Genomic DNA, 21,211 nt, shown 5'->3' on the forward strand with positions numbered 1-21,211 from the left:
TTATGGCATTTATCTATGGCTGCAAGAGGTGGAGATTGAAATTGTGGTAGAAGGAACAGAAATAAGGTTACTCATGAGATGTTTCAAGAGTTCTATTGACTTACATTTGAGTAGTCTGGCCAAGGATGAAGACAAAAGAGTTAGACGGTGAGCGAAAGGCCTGGCCTTCAGTTGCCCATACAAGACCTAGCAGTACTTCATCGCCCATAAAAAGTGAGTGATGCAAACCAGCTTCTACTAAAAGTAGAAGACCAAATCACCCTAGGTGTGAATACATATAAAAAATGAGGTACGAATGCATGAAAAATATATATATAAAAAGAGGAGCGAATACATGCACAAATTATTGAATTACATGAACAAATGCATTCTTATGTTACGTATATATTGAGTATAAGAATGTTAAACACTAAGAATAACAATGGGAAATGAGAACCAGAACATAATTTCTTGATAAAGAGCAAGTCTCAAGTAGAAAGGCCGAAATTAACCCAAACCAACTTGTTAAAACTTTAAGATCTTTGATCAGTATCCAGAAGAACGAGATGACCCACGAGATGACACATCTCGACTGCTTGGATTAGAACCCTTCTTAAACATAGCTTCAAGGTTCTGGAAACATTTTAGTGGCCTTACCTGGAGAGGGTGAATAAAAAATATTAAGAAAGTCTAATCATATATAGATAGATATGCTGAGAGAGAGAGAGAGATGTCCATATTATATCAGTTATCATGTGTACAGGTTGCCAAGTATATGACTTGTTCGGGCAGTCATTTTAAAATATAATAAAATAGAAATTCATTGTTTTATGAATTATGAAAATGAAATCTATGTATGGAAAAAGAGAACCCCAACCACCTCCCTCCCTCTAATTTTGTAAAGGGAAGGTAAATGACAGATCATCATCATTTCAACTTTGTGAAGATCATGGCCCAGCACCAAAAGTACCACACGGATGAGATCAAGTGGGCTGATTTGATGGGCCAGCAGCAAGTATAGCCCATTGTCAATAGACCCACTATGATCAAGCAAGCATAGTTTACGATCTTTCCATTAAAAGCTTTAACCATTGACATTCCTATGAATCATATGCAATGGAAAGTGAATCCATGGTTTTATATTTCGGCAGAAAGCCGGAATATTTTGACTTCGGCAGCTACAAAACAAAATCCATTTGGATTTGAAAAAAATACAAGATTTCATCTAAAATTTTGGAATTTCGCCCAAAATTTTGGAATTCCATTGATGTTTCGATCAAAATATGTGAAACACGCAACTTCTCAGATAAAAAAATAAAGACAAACAAAAAAACCTGAAAAAAATCAATTTCACTTGCAGAAAAGAGAAGATCCACGAGATTCATTTAAGATATTTCTAAAAAGGACAAAAACCAGTGGTGAAGAATTTTGTTTAGATTTCGGCCGTGATTTCCTACCGAAATATTTCTGTGATTTTACATGATTTCAGCTGATACCGAAACCGGTATCACTGATGACCGAAACTGAAACCAAAACCAAAATTTAAAACCTTGGGTGTATTCCGCATGTGATTAAGATATTGCCTAAAGGTGTTCATCAGACCAACATTACCAATCACATACATGTGGTACATGAGGAACCTAGGATTGATAGTCATTTCAGGACTCTGAGCAACTGTACAGTTGAATGGGCTGCAGCACATATCTAAATTGGAAGGTTCTTTGTTTTGCAACTAGGAGGTTGGGTTCAATCCCAACTTATGTAAAAAATATGATAATGTGATCTTGATGGGAAAACAACCACGTCAAGGTGTCCCTTTGGTCATTTTATATTCGCATGCTTCAATTTTGTATGTGCGCGTATGTGATACTGAGCTAAGTAGAGCTCTGGTAAGCAAATACACAGAGCAGGTATGCACCTTTTTTTTTCCTTGGAATGGCAGGTATGCACCTTACATATACTATTGAAATAAACAATCTAAATATAATGACATAAATGGATAACTAGAACATAAATATGCACAATGGGAAATGCTATTTTCATGTTCTGCCAATGAATTTAATATTCCAGTTGAAACCAGCATGAAATAACATTTCCACAAAAACAAATTATATATGCACATATACGCACTATATGTACATAAAGACAACAAACAAGTTCTATTTGTATGCACATACATATATACAAAAATGCTTATGAACAAGAGATGCACCTTCCAACGCCTCTTATGAGCAAGGTAATTACTGATGGCAGATAGACGGTTAATTATTTCTTTGAATGTAGGTCTCCGGGCAGGGTTCTCATTCCAGCAATCTTCGATCAACCTGTATCCAAAATATCATTTCTAAGATCAACGCTATTAAAAATAAGATAAAGTACCAACTTAGATCGGAAAATGAGATAAACATCCCAAATTACTTGAAGAAAAACAAACTCTACTAAGTTGTTTCATCATTGCTTTTCTACACTTTAATCTTCATCTGGTCACCATTTCCTAACCAACCAAAATTCCAAATAGAGCGTAGAAAATGATTGATTTCATCTGCACAGCAAGCTGTTACCTCCACTTGTTTTTTTCTGCTAGTCATACAGGGGTTAGATTAATTGAATCAATCTTTATATTCTTATTGTAATTTATTCTGAATCTGTATTTAGGGTGACACTTCATTTATATGCCCCCAAAAAGAATATGAAATTTAGTTTGAGAATAGGCAGTGAATATCTTATAATCATCTCCCAGTCCAGCCAAGGCATATCAAATTTTGTCACGGCCTTCAAGTGGTTGGTGGATGACCACAAACTAATCAAAGATATTCTTCATCTTCAAAAGATAATCACGTGTAAACTTTCTTGCAGTTCTGGACTTCAGCTCACATATGAAGAATCTTTGCTTAGACTATTTTGAGTACCTATCAAAGAGTCTTCCAAAGTTCTCGAGCAATGGATATGTCAAGAATTTGTGTTAATACCTCAGGAGCAATTGTGGAATTCATCAAGAAAATGATCGATTGAACCTTGGCAAGCCATGGCTCATACTCTAGATTAGTCTCCCATCTGGCATCTGTAGATTCCTTGGTGCCAGACTTTGCCAGGAGGTATGAAATGACAGAAATGTCCCTCTAGGTGAGGATGAATCCCCTGGGCATAAGAAGCAATAGGCAAGATATGAATTATCCAGAGAAGGTAATTATCATTGGTGAGATTAATATTCACCAAATGGGAAAGGATAGGAAAAGATGAAGTGGAAGTGTTGTTAAGGAAGGATGCTATTTAGAAGATAGATGTTGTAAAAGAGATGTAGACGCAAGTAGATGGAAGAGAAAGGCAAGAAGAACAATGCAGGATGAAGATGATTCAAAAAAGTATGGAGTTCGAATAAAAAATGGACAAAGGGGTTTGCATAAAAAAATGGACGAAGCGGTTTGCCAAAAAAGACGAAGGAGTTTGCCAAAAAAAAAATGGACGAAGGAGTTTGGGTGCGTAGGGGGGAAAAGATGGGTGTTGAGACCAGAGGGGAGTTTGTGAAAGAAAAGAGGGCAATGTGGATTCAGAGAGGCATTACAAGGTGTTTGCAAGAGTTAACAAGTATCTAAACCAAGGTCGCTAGAGCGGGAATCGAAGGCTCCCAGGGAAGAATCCTGCTCAAGGTCGCCAGAGTGGGAATCAAAAGCGGGAATCGAAACGGGAATCGAAGGCTCACAGGGAAGAATCCTGCTTCCTTGATCTAAACGAATTGTCAGGTGTCCAAAGGAATGATTTTTTTATGTTGGATGGGGTGTGAAGAGGTGGGGAAAGTGATGTTGGGTTGATATGAGTGATCGAAGGGACTCAAATATGTTTTGGGTGGTCAAATGATTGTGTTCGGGTTTTCAAATGGCTTTTTATGGGTTTTGGGTTTTCATGTGAGTTGAATGGATGAAAGGGAGATTGAAATGGGATATTTATGGTTTGGTCACTACTGATTAAACAAGGGTGGGTCCATGTCAGTGGTGTGTTATTTGGCTAGATCTATGCATGATGATTTCATGGTAGACTTATTATTTCTCTTCATCGTTTTCAAAATTTATTTGAAATGATTGTATATACCTGGTTCCTAATCATTCATATTCTTAGATCATAGAATCAAAGAAGCATTTTTTTATTTTAGTTTTTTGAATAGTTAGAATCATAGAAGTGCTGATGCATGGAAATTATGAAAGACAACAATAATTTACAATTTTTATGGAATTCAACAAAATGCCAGGCAATATATAAGCTGTCAAGAGTTAGACATATCTCAAGACAATTGAATATATGCAATAAAACATAGTGATTAGCTTTGGTGCTTATCATTTTCTTTTTTGAAAACTTTTTTTAATGGCACTTTTTTGAAAACTTTCTCTGACCTTTTTCGGATTTTTTATGGATGTATTGGAGGTGTATTGATATATAGGCAAAATATGGTGTGTATTGGTAATGTTTCGGACTTTGAGGTGCCCGAGACACATATGGAACATTGAATATGGTGCATAAACAATGGTGTACTGAATAGTGCATTTAAATGCAGCACAAAATAAATGGAATATTGTACAAGGCACAATATTTCAAACAACATCAATGAAGGACTTACTCTTTTAAGCCATGTGAGTAAAGCTTCATTGGAGCTCTAAAAGGCGGGCGCTCTTTAGCAGCGTATGATTTTGGAACATCATGCTCTAGTTTTGTTGAAAATGGTACAGTTCCTTCAATCATCTAGAGTACATCACATAAATAGAATATATTAGGTCAATAACCAGGAGCAGTTTTAAAAGTTCAATATCCTTTTCTAAATGTTAAGATACACATAGGAAGTTCCCTATCTGTGCCAATGAACTTGATTCTCACCATTTATTATAGACTCAAACAATGTTAAGTGCAAGTGAACATCCAGGTAGTTTTCAGTGCAAAAACTACACTTCCTAACTTGTTTCAAGAACAATCAACAAATCACCCCCAAACACTTAATTAGAAGACTGTATTTGAAGTTCATTCAGGGAAATGTTAAAGCCTAAATCTCAAATCAAATATTGAAAAGAAAAACATACTCAAATGGCAAAATTCTGAACATCCCGGCTGCAATTGTGTGACCGAGATTTGATAACATGATCCATGCCTTAATTATTCCCACAAGTTAATTGGAGAAACACATTAAAAGAAGCCAAACTTTATTTAAATCTTGCCATTCAAAAAATAAACTTCATTTAAAGCACATGCACTCTGCTTGACTGGTGCAAAATGATTTGATTTTTTTGAACTCCACCTCCTCCTTCTCTGCCTTCTTCCTTCTCACAAGAGGGTTTTTGAAATTTGAAGATCTATAGCGGAGAAGGGAAACGAGGTCTTTCGAAAGAAAGTCTTATTTTCTTTTATAAAAAGTTTAATTAGGATAAATCGCATGAATCATATGATTTACGATCGAATAAAAAATCGAGGGATTCATACAGATTAAGATTCAATCATGGGATTCAAATTTCGGATTCAAATCGAAATCCATTAGATTTGATTTGAATCATAAATCAAAATATTTTCAAAACAATGCATATTACAACAATAATATTATTATAAAGATGTGCCTAATCCTTGAAAATAAGAAACCATTGCAAGTATTAAAAAGTAAAAATAAGAGACCATTACCTCTTGCAGAATTAAAGAAAATGAAAAAACATCCACTTTGGTATCATATTCTTCATTTCGGAAAACCTCTGGAGCCACATACCTGCCTGTTTATGGGAAAAAAATATATTTTGAGAGACAATTATAGTTGAGGAAGCAATCAAATTCACTAGAAACAAAGCCAGTACTAAAAGAATGTCCAATAAAAATTGATTAAAGAACCAGATTAAACATAAAACAGTAACATTGGAACTAAGAATATTATATTGCTATCACATCACAGAAATCCGTATATTAGTAATTTTAGCAATCACACAAATAATTACAGCAAAAACTATCAAGGGTGTTGAACACCTACAAAGATAAAAAGATTAAATAGCTGCAGACGAAGATAATGGCTGTAGAGCACTATAGTTCCAAATCAAATGAATCAAGGATGAACTGAAATGAGTCAACTTGGATCTCAAGGGAATCGAATCAAGAACTGGGCAAACTGAACCAAGTCAAATTGAGTTGAATCAACCATGTCACAAACACACAGGCGATTAATGGAAATGAACAGCTTTGATGTTTTCTGTGCAACGGAAAGTTTATGCATTCAGTTTGGAAAATAATTACTTTAGGAAGACGCAGGCGTGCACATTTTTCAGCAACGCAGGTGCATTACCGTACATGTGGCACGCTTATGTGATGATAACCTGTGTTGATCTGTTGGGCCACCACTAGTCTGGCCCATTGCGTCCAATCCCAACTTTGGTTTAAAAGCCTTTTTAACTATGATGATGATTAATAGCTCAGGATCATCCAATCACAATGCGAGCAAAGGCGATTTTGGCTGGAACTAGTGGTATTTCACCACATCAATAAAGGGAAATAGCATATGAGTCTGCCACATGTACAATGTGTAGAGTGTGTTATTGAAATTGCTTACATGGCATGTCCATGTCTTCATAGTTGACACCAGTACTCTTCAGATATAGTATAATAAAAGGTCATTTATAACCAACCTCCTCTCTCCATGTTCAGAAATAGTATGATAAAAGTTTGTGTATAACCAATCTCCTCTGTCACTTTACTTTCAACATCCAATGCCAGACTATTTTTATTTGCGCCTCCAATTTCCACCACCAACTCTTATAAGACATAATTAAGGGGGTTGCATATTAAAAGGAGTTCTAATCATGAAAGGAGTATCCATTATGAGTTGCACAAGGAAATAAGTTCATATAGAAAGCTTAAGAGGTCACGTTAAACAAAAACCTTTTTTAAATTTTGAAATTTCACAAATTTCAATTAACATTGATTACAACATGAAATCATCAAGATAGAAACTTTGAGTTACTTAGAAAAGGGAAACTACAGCAATTTTTAAGAATAGGGAACAAATTAGCCTTTAAAAATATTGAAAGAAAATTCAGGAAGTTATAAGCAACTCTTCCAATTCGCTCGCCTCATTCTTAGTAGGAAAACTCACTAGGGTTTTGTTTGGATCTTCTATTCTTCAGAATATTAACAATCTAGAAAGACCAATATAGGTTCTGTAATTTCCAATACATATTTCTTCTTTTTTCTTTATAGTTTTTGTTGATTACAATATAATAGTTAGTTTTATTTAGCCAGGCTATCTTTGCCCCTTGATTTAGTGTGCAAACCTAGGGTTCACAGATTCATTCTAGAGAACTTCATGAGCATAACAATGTCTAAATCTCAATTAAAACAGCACATTTAGTCCATGAATGGATTAAAACATACAAAAGATAATCAACTAGCAACTACGATTTGCAAAGATTATTAGCCTTTGAGTTATTTCACTAACAGGCTAAGTTTGCCCAAGTATCACTTGAAAACAAAAAGCCATATCAAGAGAAATCAAATGTATAAATGAGATGAATTAGTCTGAAAGTAAACTAAGGCCCTGGAGAAAATATAGCTAAGCTAGGGTGATCAAGGTAAGAATTTTGGCAGATGGAAGGCTGATAAAGGGTGAAAAGATAGTAAGACATGTATCAATAGGCTGCTAGAAATAAAGTAGAGTTATCTCACCCGATTGAGTACGTCTTGACCTCAAATCCTGTTGTACAGAATGTCCTGAGAAGAACTAGAAAGAGGGCAGCAGCTACGGCATGTCCAAGGACTGTACAAGCCACCAGTGTCGCATGAAACGGTAGGGAAAAGTGATGGATCTGCAATATGGTGAAGCAAGGGCAACAAGGATTGCAATAATAACCAAAGAGATGGAAGAGTAGGAACGAAGAGAGGACATGTTCTGCTATACTGTAGAAATTACAGCCGAAAGAGAATAAAATAAAAGCTGCAAAGCGGACTGCCACGATGGAAAAGAAAGGGAAGAAAATAGATCAGTAGGGGATAATAAAATCTGTTGTATATTGACAGAAAAAACAGCAGGAACAAAAAAGAAGACATCACCTGCAAAGTTGGCTGTCGCTAGAAAAGGAAGCAAAGGAGAGGAGGCTTATCAACACTTGAACTAATCAGGAACAACAAGGAAAGAAATAGGATAATGGTTGTCGGTTGACAGTCATGAAACCTGCAGGACAAGAGAAACCCAGGAGGAGGAGAAAGGAGGAAGAGGAAAGAAAAAGGGAGAGAAAGATGAGAAAAGGAGAAGAGAAGAAAGATGGGAAGAGAAATATCGTAGAGAGAGAGAGAGAGGCTGTTGCGCTAGGTGGGGGCTGATCAGAAAGTGAACTGATCAGGAACAAAAAGAAAGAAATATTATCAGGGTTGTCGATCGAAAGTGATATAACATGTAGGACAACAAGAGAAACAAAGGAGGAAGAGGAAAGAAAAAGGGGCAGAAAGATGAGAAAAGCAGAAGAGGAAGAGAAAGAGAAATATCGCGGAGAAAGAGGTTGTTGCCCTTGCAGCTACAAAGGGGAGAAGTCCAAATCCAAAAGTCTAAAGCCATATCTAGAAATCTCCTTCTTTGGGCTTTTTTACAAGGAGGGTTGAGGGGTCCTTTGCCAATTTTCTTAGTTTACTAGTAAGTATGCAATTACTAAAAATAGTAAGTCTGCACCTACTAAAACTAGTCAGTCGATATTTAAAATTATTGGTGTGTTTGGGCTCAAGTAATGGGTCATGTCAAGGGTGACAGGTAGCGATGGTCATATAATGAAATGGACATTTCCACATCTAGGCTAAATAAATGTCACTAAATCCAAAGAAAACCTACAGAAAGGAAAAAATAGCACATGTCCAATATAAAACAACCGAATCTAATGACTAAGACTGTTGAATCACATGAGTTCCTGCCATGCAGGAAGAACTCGAATCCGTCGAGTAAATGTATGCAATGTGTCGAAACAAGTCTTTGCAATGCCGTCGTAAGTGTACTGTATTCAACAAAGAACACTCGATCAGATAACGTCCTCGCCAACGAATGGACCCCCATCATTTGAAGGTCCATGTCATAAATTTCAGAGAATAATGAAGCAATGATGATAGGTTTTGGCAAGTCTCCAAGGCGTGGGCGATGATAGACTCCAATCACGAACTTATCCTCAAGGTCGTAGAATATACTTCTCTGGTGTTGGTCAGCGATCACCCCGTTTCTCTCAATACTCGATCGCAACGAAAGCGTCAGCCTCGGCACAAGGCTTCCTATAAAAGAGCATTGGGGTATGGTCAAATAGGTATGCAAGGAGAGATGGCCATGAATGGTCTCAAAGGAATGGATAATGAAACTATGGTATGCAAACTTAGTTATGCGTAGAATTAAGTTCCGTTGATGGTATTCCTCGGCCTTCACCGGCTAACTATTTCAACAAATGCCCCACGACTGATCAATTCTGTCTATCCATCTTCTCAGAAGTAGTATGCGTTGTCAAATTGAAATATAATCCTTATTTTGCTCCATAAAATTCTCCAAAAAATGAAACACATTTGAGAACCTAGCTATACAAATAGACATGACATGAGATACATCCGAGAACCTACCAATGGTAATAACGATCGACTCAAATCTCCTTAGCAATCCTGACTATAGGGGAATACATGACAGTATTAGGATTTTCACTCCTAATGGACCAACTTACCCAGCACCGGGTCACACAAACAATCCTCACATGATCCCCATCAAGTACTGTTTTATCGTGCTCACCCATACAGGATTGCTCATTCATCCCCTCGTGCGGAGCATCATATCATAGGGATCATTTCTTCCTTCACAGTCAATTCTCTCCTCATTGTCTACGGGTTCTGCAAGATTGGTCTGAGGATTGAATGTCCTACGCAAACAATATGATGACCTGTAACCTTGTTCACTGCATGTTAAGTATTTGAAGGTGGTATCTTATGGTTCAGGTCCAAGAAGTCCAACCCCCGCACTCGTCTCACCGATAGGTGTGTTCTTGTGGCCATAATCTTAAGAGGAAGAGTGGAATTCAAGTGACTAGTAGTCATGGGACCTCTGTTGGTTTCGGTAGAAGGGACTGTCAATGTTCATTCGCCTCACCTTGTCTTGAACAGATGAATACGCTGGGCATGTATTCATAAGAGTCATGCAATCCATGAGAGTCTTAAGCCCAAGATTATTAACTATGATATCAATAACAAGCGTTTTCCCATTATAAAATGCCATGTATTTTTAAAATAGCAGATACTGTGGTTAAATGTTTTTGTTTTCTTGAATGGTAAACCATGGTTATATGTTAGGTAATGTAACAGAAGTAGCTGTTATCATCATAGCGTTTTTTTTTTTTTTTTCAAATTGATGAAAGTCCAGCTGCTTAGAACCTCTAAGTATCCTGATTGTAATGATTTCAGGACCCAACTAGACATCGTTTAATAATATCATTACTCAAATATACGCATCTGTATCTATACCTTAACAGAAAGAATTATAAGATAGTGTCATGAATTTTTCATGTTCAGGGAGAAAAGGAACACAGACGTGTTCATTCAGACTCTCTAACTGCCTACTCTAGTCTTTATAAAGATTCTTTAGAATTTTTTTATTTTTTTTAAATGAAAATTCTTCAAATTTTTACATCTCTTTTATTTTTTGGAGTTGAATAGATTTTTACATCTCTTTGCTGCTTGAAGTTTCTCAATGAGATATTTAATATTTTCCTTTATTGGTGAATAGAAAATCATGTGGACAATGCAAAATATGGGCAAAAACTATCCTGTGAATTCAAAAGAGATGATAAGCCATATGTATCACCCAAAATAATGAAAGAGAAGGCACCAAAGACAAAGAATATACTGAACTTACAGGAACTGTCTTGACATGATAAAGGTCTGTCCTCTTTAACAGTTTTTGCTACTCTCATAAGCTTGCTAACTCCAAAGTCCGCAACTTTCAGATGCCCGGAATCATCCCGCAGTATATTTCTGTTATCTTACTCGTGGTAGGCAACATAAGATAGTCCCAACAGTTTCAGACTATTCAGGTAGATGAAGCCTTAAGACTAATATAAAAAGTGAATCCCTACTGGAGGAGCTAAGAAAATACAAGTGATACGGTCACTTACGAAGGTTCAAGATCACGGTGAATAATAGCCTCAGGCTTATTCTCATGCAAGTAATTCATTCCCCTGGATATTTTGTTAAAAAAAGAATTATTGTTGTACTCAAAAGTGCAAAAATATGTAAGATTCAAAATTAATGAAATAAATAGGAATTTAGACTATCAGCCACATAAATCGGTTGGCAGACCTTGCAATATCAAGTGCAAATTTCAAAGCTAGTGCTGGCTTTAATGCACCTCTCTTTTTCAAGAATGCACGGAGATCACCCTATACAGAATGAACGAAAGCTAAGAAAATCAACTTCAGTTATGGAATGTATACACTTCTTACATGGAAAAAACCTTCCAGCAATATATAATGCAACTGTGCTGTACCTTACGATATGGGAATAGAAAATAATGAAAGGGCAGATACATTCAGATTTGACTAAGAAATAAAGGGCCGATACAAATCTACAATCAGATTTCAATAACAAATACAAGAGCGCGCTCAATATAAGCTATTCCTCATAAGAACCCCATTTTTTTACCTTTATTTGATTCATGGATGGTTCCTTGGATGAAGATTTAGGGCATCTTTGGATGCAATCAAAATTAGTTGCTATGTGCAAATAAGATTATTTTAATTTAATCTCATTTGCAAATGGGGAACTAAATAGCTCTTTGGAAGCCATTAACCATATCATTTCCAGGACTATTATTGCCATTATTTGCAAATAATCATACTTTAAAACCATTGGCATATAACATTACATGAAAATAATTTTTGGAGGAATCCAAAGAGGCCCTAAAATTTTCGCTCGTAATTACTCAACAATATAGAGAACAGACCAATTTATTCAGGCAGGTTTCAATGAGTTTGTCGTTTATGGATAGATATTCATATCTTTTATGGACCATGTTGATATGAATAAGAATTAACAATTTTGATAAACTGCCCCAAATCCCATGTTTTGGGCAAAAACTAGTTCTGTGAGATTAATAACATTAAGGTTATTCTCTGACCCAAACTTGAGGACTGTTCAATCCTAAACAGGCCCCTGCGGTGATGTTGATGCTGCCGAGGCTAATTTTATTTTTATTTTTTTGAATGATCAGAGGCTAAAGTTTGTGATGTATGGAGTGGTGTTAGATTGGTCTCTTAGCTTGGCACTGAGAAGTTGTGCATTGAGGGTAACTACCTCAACATGATTCGGTGGCTTAGAAAGGAATACCAACCTCCTTGGAGATTTAGCTTGGCACTGAGAAGTTGTGCATTGAGGGTAACTACCCCAACACAATCCCAGCTTACTAACCAAAAAAAAAAAGATGCTTCTTTAGAGATGTTTGATAAGTTGAGAGGCATCAAGTGCTTCTCTCATATGCATGGTTTAAAATTTCAACCAAAACCAACACGAAACGGCCGAAATGGGCCGAAATGTTTTCATTTCCATCTCCACGGAAACATATACCGAAACCAAAACGCATATCGAAACCAAAACAGAAAGTGTATTATTAGTATACTATATCAGTATATGTTATATAATTATATTTATATGAATTGCATGTGAAATAACCATTCAAAAAAATATGAATTGCATGTGAAATGTGGTGTGTGTAATATGTACAAATATTTATATGAATTACATGTGAAATGTCGCATGTACTGAATTATTAGACATGCACGACAGTGCACGTCACTAGGTGTATGATCCTGTTTAACCATTATGTATGGTATCTTGCTGTGGACATCAAAAAAGTTTGTCCACGCTAGATGACAAAATTACCCCATTTTCCTTAAGTGGGCCCTATTACTTAAAGGAGTAATAGGTGAGATATGAAACATCAAAAAAGCAGATTAATGGACATTACCATAACAAATAACATTTATATCAAGGTAAAAAACAAAAGAAAAAACCAAGCCAACATTGAACATAAAGAACCAATGAGATTTACAACATTTTTTCATGTAAAAAATATCCACGAAGTGTTATTATTCAAAGATCAACCAAAACCTTGGGCAGATATTCAGTGACAATCATCATTGGACTACTTTGAGTTACAGCACCCAGAAACTGGACAACATTCGGATGTCGTATTTTCTGAAGTAGTGCAAGCTCATCCCTAAATGCCTTCCTGTAAAGTCAACCAAGAATCAAAATGTCAAAAAACAGGGATAAGACCTAATATAACAAAGAAAAATGAGAAGGCACAGAAATGCACATAATAATAAGTAAATAATAATCAAATCACATTAATAGTATATTAGCAACCCACACTTTATCCTCATCGATGAATACATCCTCCCCGAGCTTTTTTACAGCAACTTTGGTTCCACGCCATAATGCAATACGATAGGTTCCCTGGGATATTTTCCATAATTAAGAAGGCATGAAACCAGAGAGCAGTAGATGTCATATATTAGTATGCTACCTAAAATTGAACCCACTTTGGCATTACGAATGAACCCTAATTTATGAGAGAAATAGAAAGATGTGAAAGTTGCAACATGCAACCTTCAATCCATGCCAAAAATATTATAAACTTGGTAAATACTAGGAGTGACAATTTGAGTTGATGAGAACCACTTGGTTGATTTGGGACGGGCATACTTGGAGTGTTGTGACATGACAAGACTCCCCTTCTGTCACGTCACAAAACTCTTCTTTTTTTTAACGGTACATCACAACACTCCCAGTATTTACCAAGTTTACATTTACCAAGTTTAAACTTGGCAAATACTAGGAGTTGTGACGTGTCAGACTTCCCTTCTGTTTAATTGGGATGTGGCTAATGTTTGCAACACAGAAACCGACCAGCTCCTCAAAGGTCTCCTCCCCCTCCTTGATTCTTTAACTTAGGTAACGCCAGCTTCGCTGAGATCGGCAAAATTTTGGCAGAGATGATAGCTTTGTGATATGGGCATTTCAGAGTCCATTGGTACTGCTGGTTCCAATTTGGAAGGAGTGTTAGCGCTTGGGAAAGGAATATTGCTTGTGGGTTGCAATGATCTCAAGGATCTGATTGTTGAGGGCTGCTCGCTCAATGTCATCCGTTAGGATTTGATGAGGGGAGGCTTCCCTTGGACATTTAAGTGGCTACGTAGGATATCTAAGAGTTAAGACCATATTGAGAGCTAGTTGCCATGCTTTCAGCACACTTATAGATCAACTAATGAGAGATGATCTTGAACATGGAGTGTCTACAGAGGACTTCATTGTCTATGATAACTAACCTTTCGGGGAACTTCTTGAATTTATTTTTGTTTTTCCTTCATGTATATTTTTAACAGCTCGATCCTTGATGTTCTAGTTGCTATTATTTCAATAAAAAATTTAATCAAAGAAAAAAAATTAAGTAAACAAGTATAACATCATGAGGCTTTATTTGCATTTGATCCTAACCCTCCAATCTATAGAGACCCTCTCAAAATCAGAGGGTTAGGATCATCCTATGGATGCACTCAGCGATTAAACAAAATGAATGTCATGTTCAATTGGAAATAAAATCAATCAAAGAACGTCGTTGACATCCACGCACCAGCATGGACATCAACAAAAGCATAAGTTACACCATTGAAAATTTCAAAAAATATGAATATCTTTGGAGAATTTCAAATTGAGCAGCTGCAAAGAAAGGAAGGTTGAAGTACCTTAGTTATAACAACACTATCGCTCAAATCAAGCTCATCTGGATGAATCTCATATTCTGGGACTTCACGAGCATTTTTGACGTGCATTGGAGCGATCTGTAAGTGGAAGAATCATAAGAAAGAAATATCTACAACGTGCGATAGATAAAAAAAAAAAAGAGCATGTGAATCACTGCCAGTGAGCAGCAAGGAACAAGCAACAGTGAAAATGTGATTCAAAACATAAATAGAAAAGGATGATAAAGAATACAGACATACCAGAGGCTTTGCACCATGTTTCTCCAAAAGCTTGATCACTTCATGGTTTTGGTAATGGATTGCATCTGCAAGTGGCTGTTTAAATAGCATTAAATAATTAAAGAAATATTATTCAAAAGATAATTAAAGAAATAACTGCAGCTCCCATTATCAAATGATTTAGAAGACAATAGCATAAAATCCATAGCATGCAGATACTTGGAGAAGCTGGACCAAGACAGAAAATTCAATCCTAGCATCTTACGCTTTAAATTATGATCTTGACTAGGAGGGAACAAAGTAGTATCTAATGGAAGCTTCTTAAAACCCTTCAAACAAAGAAATACTTCTTTCCGGATTATGTTTCAAACATACAATACATGGGCCTGCATATTTTATGACATGTGATATGATTTCCAAATAAGCAATATCCAATCACAAGAAGCACTTTGGAGAATGTGATCTCAATCTGTCAATTTTTTCTCTATTTCCCAAGTTTAACTACAAGTTACTTGATATATGGGTTAGCAAGAGATTATTTTGTAAAATAGCTGTCAAGTGGTATGAAGCAAGACATGGCTTGCGTATGATTTTTACTATTTTTTAAAGGTAAGTGATGCAGATGGTCAGGTTCATGAATCAAAGTCTAGTATTGGATCCAAATCCTGACATGCGATTTCCAAATCTGGTTAGGTTCATGAATCAAAACAAAGCGCAGCTGAACCAGGTTTGAGGAAGAAAATTCAGCTTAAAACATATAAGGAATACTTCCCTGCCTTTGGACAAGAATCCACCAACTATACAAATAGAGGCCCGCATGTCAGCTACACAAGTGTGCACAAGTTGATGAAGAAAAAGGCGGACAAGCACTACGGTAGTCTAACCAAGCACCAACGGAAAGACGCACTGAATGCTACAAATGACCGGGAGTAAAGTCTGTGTGTAACGATAGCCCGGTAGACTGAGGGCGACAACTTAGAACAAGGCAGCCGGCCTAGCGCTATGACGACTCAATCAACCAAGCGCAACAACAGAACGAGCCAATCGAATGCTAAGTATTTGACCGAGTGATACGATTGCACAGCCACTGCAACATCCCTACTGACCGAGCGCGACAATGCATCTGATCAAGTGCAACAATGGCTCGACCGACAGCATGCCAGTCTTGACCGGACGATCGCAACAACAGCCCAACCGATCAAGAGAGACTATCGAGCACTACGAGGCAATCAACCGAGCACTACAGTGGCTTGGATCACCAAATACGATGAGGTGTTGGATTGGCCGACCGAGCACGAAAATGGTCCAACCGACCATGAGTGACTGTCAAGCGCTACGAGGCATTCGACGGAGTGCTACAGTGGCTGGGCTGATCAAATGTTATGAGGTGTCGGATTGACCGATCAAGAGCGGAAATCACATGCAATGGCAAAATGCTAAGATGGCTTGATCGACTGAGACCGTGACTGAGTGCTACAAAGCACTTTGTCAAGTGCTAAAACTCAATAATGGCAAAAACCGTGTTACGAGAACTTTGATTGACTTGTTTTGCAACTGCCGGACGCACGTAAATCTATAAATCGGCTTCCAGAGTAGTCCCATGAATTGAGATAATAACAACATCAGAAGTTCAAAACAATGCATTTCCGTAAGAAAGTTCAAATCGAAGTCTCAATTCAAGATTTTTCGAAGAAAGCAAGGTAGAAGATGGCCTACCGATTCAATTTCTCTTTTAAAACCCATTACGGGTATTCTCCATTGGACTAAAAGTTGCCAAAAACCTATGCCAGAGTTCTCTTCGCTCATCAAAATCAAACTATTATCGAAGCATGTAATGTAAGTCATCTTTGGTTTGTTGAGAAATATGACCACTCAGTTTGTCAAAAATGGCCAAATTGACATCACTGCTAGCCCATGTTTGTTATTTTCCTGCCAACATCGGACCTATGGTCCGTTGGTCGAGAGGACCTATATGACATCCAAGATCTCTTGGGTTTGTCACCCTTTATGTCATTACGGATGATGAAATGGTTATGGGAACTCCTGTAAATATTTTATATCATTAATTATACTTAGGGGAAAATGACTTTGTTCTCGACTTTGAAGTGCTTGATCTCAATTAATCAGTGCATCATAGCTTTCAGTTGCTGCACTTGTTCGGTCAGGCCAACGCCTCGTATCGCTTGATTGCCGGGCTTGGTTGGTGAGGCCACTGTAGCGCTGAATCGAACGCCTCGTTGCGCTTGGTTGACCTGCTTAGTTGGGTCGTCTTCGAGCTTAGACGGTCAAGTCTTCCGTCGCGCTCGATTGGTTGAGTCGTCGTTATAATCTATCAAGAGCCTCGTAACGCTTCGCCAGGCAGACCATAATCGCGCTCGATCAGATGCCTCAGTTCGATCAATTAGGCTATCGTAGCTCCCATCTGAATGCCTCATAGCATATGGCCGTCGTGCTCAGTCATCGTGCTTGGTCAATATGGCCAAGTGGCCAGCTTGGACAATGCGTCATAAGATTGGAGTTTGGAATCAGTTTTGGGTAAACCAAACCAAGTCAATTCGGCCAAGTGGCAAGTGGATCAAAGAGTTTACTCCCACACTCCCATTTCAGAATTCCAGCTAATCCACTTCATAGTTCAAGCCTCCCAAATTCAGTTGACTTGACAAAAAGTCATGGAAATCATCAATTAATCCTCACCAACCTAGCATGCCCAATGCCAGATCCCTTCCATAATTAACCACCAATGCCATGATTTGCAAGATAAAAAAAAAAAGTAGTATAGTTGTTATTTTCTGATAAAATTATCTTCTATCCATGAATTACCTCGCAGACAGCAATGAAATTCTCTTTACAACATTCTCGAGAAAATCATCAATACTTCTTCAAACTACAAACACCATTTTTTCTAGAATATATAATTTGTCTATACAAAAACCCATTACACTACCGTATTCAGTATTCAAAAACATTTGGTTTAATCAAATTACAAGCTAATTGTCAGAAACAAAATGGTCAATTCAGAAGCAAAACGGATAATAAAACATATACCGTACTGCCCCAGCGATCTTTCGGATCAACCTTCGCACCCCTTCTGAGCAGCAAATCAGTGACCTCAGTGCGACCATGGCAAGCCGCGACGTGCAGAGCCGTCCGTCCATCAATATCCCCGAAATTCACATTGGTTCCAGCATCCAACAGCTCTTCAATCTCTTTCGCGTTGCCTTCGCTCGCCAGATACATGAGCCGAAACGTTGGATCGATTGCTTCTGCATCTTCTAGTTCAACGTTGGTATCCGATTCTTTCTCCTGATCAGGCTTAAGCGACGATTGCCTGCCTAAAGTAAACCTCGCTACAGCTTTCGCTTCCATGCCAGAGAGAGAACTTTAAAAAACAAGAATCAAGTGCTGAATTCCAGAAAAGTAAACCCTAATTTTCAATTTATGGTGAAAAGGGAAGATCTTGATGCCTTAAACCCTAATCTTCTCGAATGCCATGCCAGAGAGAGAACTTAAAAAAAAACACGAATCAAGTGTCGAATTCCACACACACAAAAAAAAACCCTGATTTTCAATTTATGGCTAAAAATAGGAAGATCTTGAACCGTAATTATGAGTGCTTGACGCCTTAAACCCTAATCTTCTCGAATTCCATGCCAGAGAGAGAACATAAAAAAAAACACGAATCAAGGCAGAATTCCACAAAAAATAAACCCTATTTTTCAATTTATGGTGAAAACGAAAGATCTTGAACAGGAATTTTGACTTCTTGACGCCTTAAACCCTAATCTTCTCGAACGAAGGATCTTTTTAAACCCTAATTTCCCGACATCGGAGGTAGGTTGTAGGATTTAAGAACCGAATTCCACAAAAGAAAACCCTAATTTTCAATTTATGACGAAAAAGGAAGATCTCAAACCGGAATTAAGATTGCGTGACGCCTTAAAAGTCTTAAACCCTAATCCTCTGAACGAAGTTTCTTTCTAAACCCTAATTTCCCGAAATGGGCGGTAGACTGTTGGATTTAAGGAAGAAATCCGAAAACGCTAAATCTGGGCTTAGAATAGGACCGGATGTTTCGGAGAACTGACGTTATTGAAACAAGACACCTGGCGTGTGAGGGATTTTGGACGGATCTAATGCTCCGAAATCTCAGATGAATGGAGAACCCAAAAAAATAGGAAGGACAGCAAAATTAGAGGAGAAGTAATCGGATTCGGACAAAACTCGAATCCGAATAAAGAAAAGGTGGTGCTTCGTCACGGGTGCAATTTGGGCAAAAAAGGGTCAAAGATAATAAATATGACAGCGATGTCCACGCGTGTTGGTAAAAGAGTAGGGACTTTCTTGGCAAAAGAGTTTAGTATGTAGTGGGTCCCACAGTTAAATGATCTGAACCGTCCATTTTTTTTGACCTTTGCTAGCCAAAAATATACGCCAATCATACCATCTTAATTCGAGGTGTCAACAATAGTGGCCTGCGGGCCAGGCACGGCATGGCCCACAGCCCGAGGTCTACTCGAGTCGAGTCGGGCCAGGCCCAGGTCATTGGGCTATGCCAGGCACGGCCCACCACCGTAGCAAATCGGGGGCAGTTGTGCCGGCCAGGCGAGCCAGTCCGTTTGACACCTTGAATCTTAATTTTGTGGTTCAATGTGAACTGATGCCTAGACATAGTCCAAATGCCTAGACATATAGTCCAAACAGTTGGGGTGTATGAAATTAGGGTCCATGCTTCCACCTATTACAAGTAGCGTACGCAGAATAAATTGAGATTTCCCTATGGATTGGACAGGCATTCACATGAGAATTTTGCCTAAAAGCAAGAATTACTGAAAGTCCACGGAACCCTAGTGTAGGGTTTTTTATGGGGAAGCCTATTCTTGTAGGACACGATTTGATCGTAGGAAAGATTCTTCACAAACAAAAGCTACAGAACGGCACTATCATTTATCGTCTGCATGGGACTTTCGGGGCGGCTGGAAGAGAGGCACATTTGTTTTGAAGTCCGGTGTGGCCGCATTGAAACAGAGATGGAGATGGTGACTGGGGTTGCTTCTATTTATTAGATAATTTCAGGACCACAAGTAGCTTATAGAACAAATTGATAAGTCACACATTCTGGGTAGGATGTATAGAGCTTTAGACTATTCAAAGGTTGGGAATGTGCCTCATTGAGTCATTGTATAATAATAGTTAAAAGAAAATTAATGCTCCATCTGATTGACTCCCCTCAGCAGAAAGAAAAATTAGAAAGGACCAATTGTTGTTTTATTATGGGGAGTGATAAATCGACCCCTTTCAATGGAAAATGTTAGGGCACAGCCCCTCTATAGATCAGAGGGTTAGGATCAACCTATGAAAATGATTTTTGGGGCACAACCTATTTAGGTTGTGGCCCATCTAATGGACAGTTTGGATCACCCTATGGTGAGGGCCATACCGTACTTCTTAATAACGTGAGGAGTGCGATCATCGAAATACGGTGGTGGTGATATCATTTCCCAAAAAATATTAGCAACATGACAATGTTACTGTTGGATGTAATGCGGCTACTATTGCCTAGTGGTGGCATACCATATCAACATAAATGATGATAAAAAAGTCCCACAACCACAAGTAAAGTGCATCAAATCATATATGTTACCGATTAAAGGTAAATCAACTGTGTCTTCCTGGTGGCAAACCATATTGAACAGTTATGAGATATTGGCTCACCCACTAATTAAAATCAAAATGTTTTGGACTTTCATGTCATGGACCCTACCATGGAGATGTCATATCCTAATCCTGGCTCACATAAAACAATAACTCACCTCAATAAAGAATGAAATAGATGGAATATTTTCTATGCCAATTCGTGTAATTGGGCGATGATTTCAGTAATTATCCGAACGATGGGGCTTTCCGTGGCAATAAACCTTAGTCAATGGGGTTTTTTAACTTATCTAAGGATCAAACATCACAACTTCAACTTTCAATCATCAGATTAAAGATATTTTCAATCAATTTTCTTGTTCTATAATATATATAGTTCTTTAATTATACTTTTATTTTGAGTAAGAGTATAGATTATATAGATCTATAGTAGTTTAATTGATTGTTTTCTTAGTTTAAATCTTTTTCCAAAGTCTAAGAAGTTAGAATCCCTCTCAACTTCAATGAAATGGAGTTACTGGTTATTATCATGATTATCTTGCTGTTATTTCGTTGTGAAGTCTCTATTAAAGTGCTGCATATGGAAG

The 21,211-nt window shown here is 37.6% G+C and overlaps 1 protein-coding gene across 1 annotated transcript; it reads right to left on the reverse strand.

The window, feature by feature from the left end:
- Nucleotides 1–285: 285 nt before the first annotated feature.
- On the reverse strand, nucleotides 286–19,127 carry LOC143890316 (serine/threonine-protein kinase 12-like). Its single transcript, XM_077394951.1, has 12 exons — nucleotides 18,018–19,127; nucleotides 14,994–15,068; nucleotides 14,736–14,831; nucleotides 13,361–13,446; nucleotides 13,099–13,219; nucleotides 11,293–11,372; nucleotides 11,109–11,171; nucleotides 10,850–10,968; nucleotides 5,632–5,717; nucleotides 4,589–4,710; nucleotides 2,192–2,303; nucleotides 286–636 (listed from the first exon to the last, which is right to left on the reverse strand). Exons 1-12 carry the CDS (start codon nucleotides 18,336–18,338, stop codon nucleotides 526–528), a joined length of 1,392 nt encoding a protein of 463 aa, XP_077251066.1. The 5' UTR covers nucleotides 18,339–19,127; the 3' UTR covers nucleotides 286–525.
- Nucleotides 19,128–21,211: the final 2,084 nt, after the last annotated feature.

This window comes from Tasmannia lanceolata, unplaced genomic scaffold (assembly GCF_043159265.1).
Source record: "Tasmannia lanceolata isolate RefF3 unplaced genomic scaffold, GAP_Taslan_0.1 ptg000013l, whole genome shotgun sequence".
In the NCBI taxonomy this organism is placed as follows: domain Eukaryota; kingdom Viridiplantae; phylum Streptophyta; class Magnoliopsida; order Canellales; family Winteraceae; genus Tasmannia; species Tasmannia lanceolata.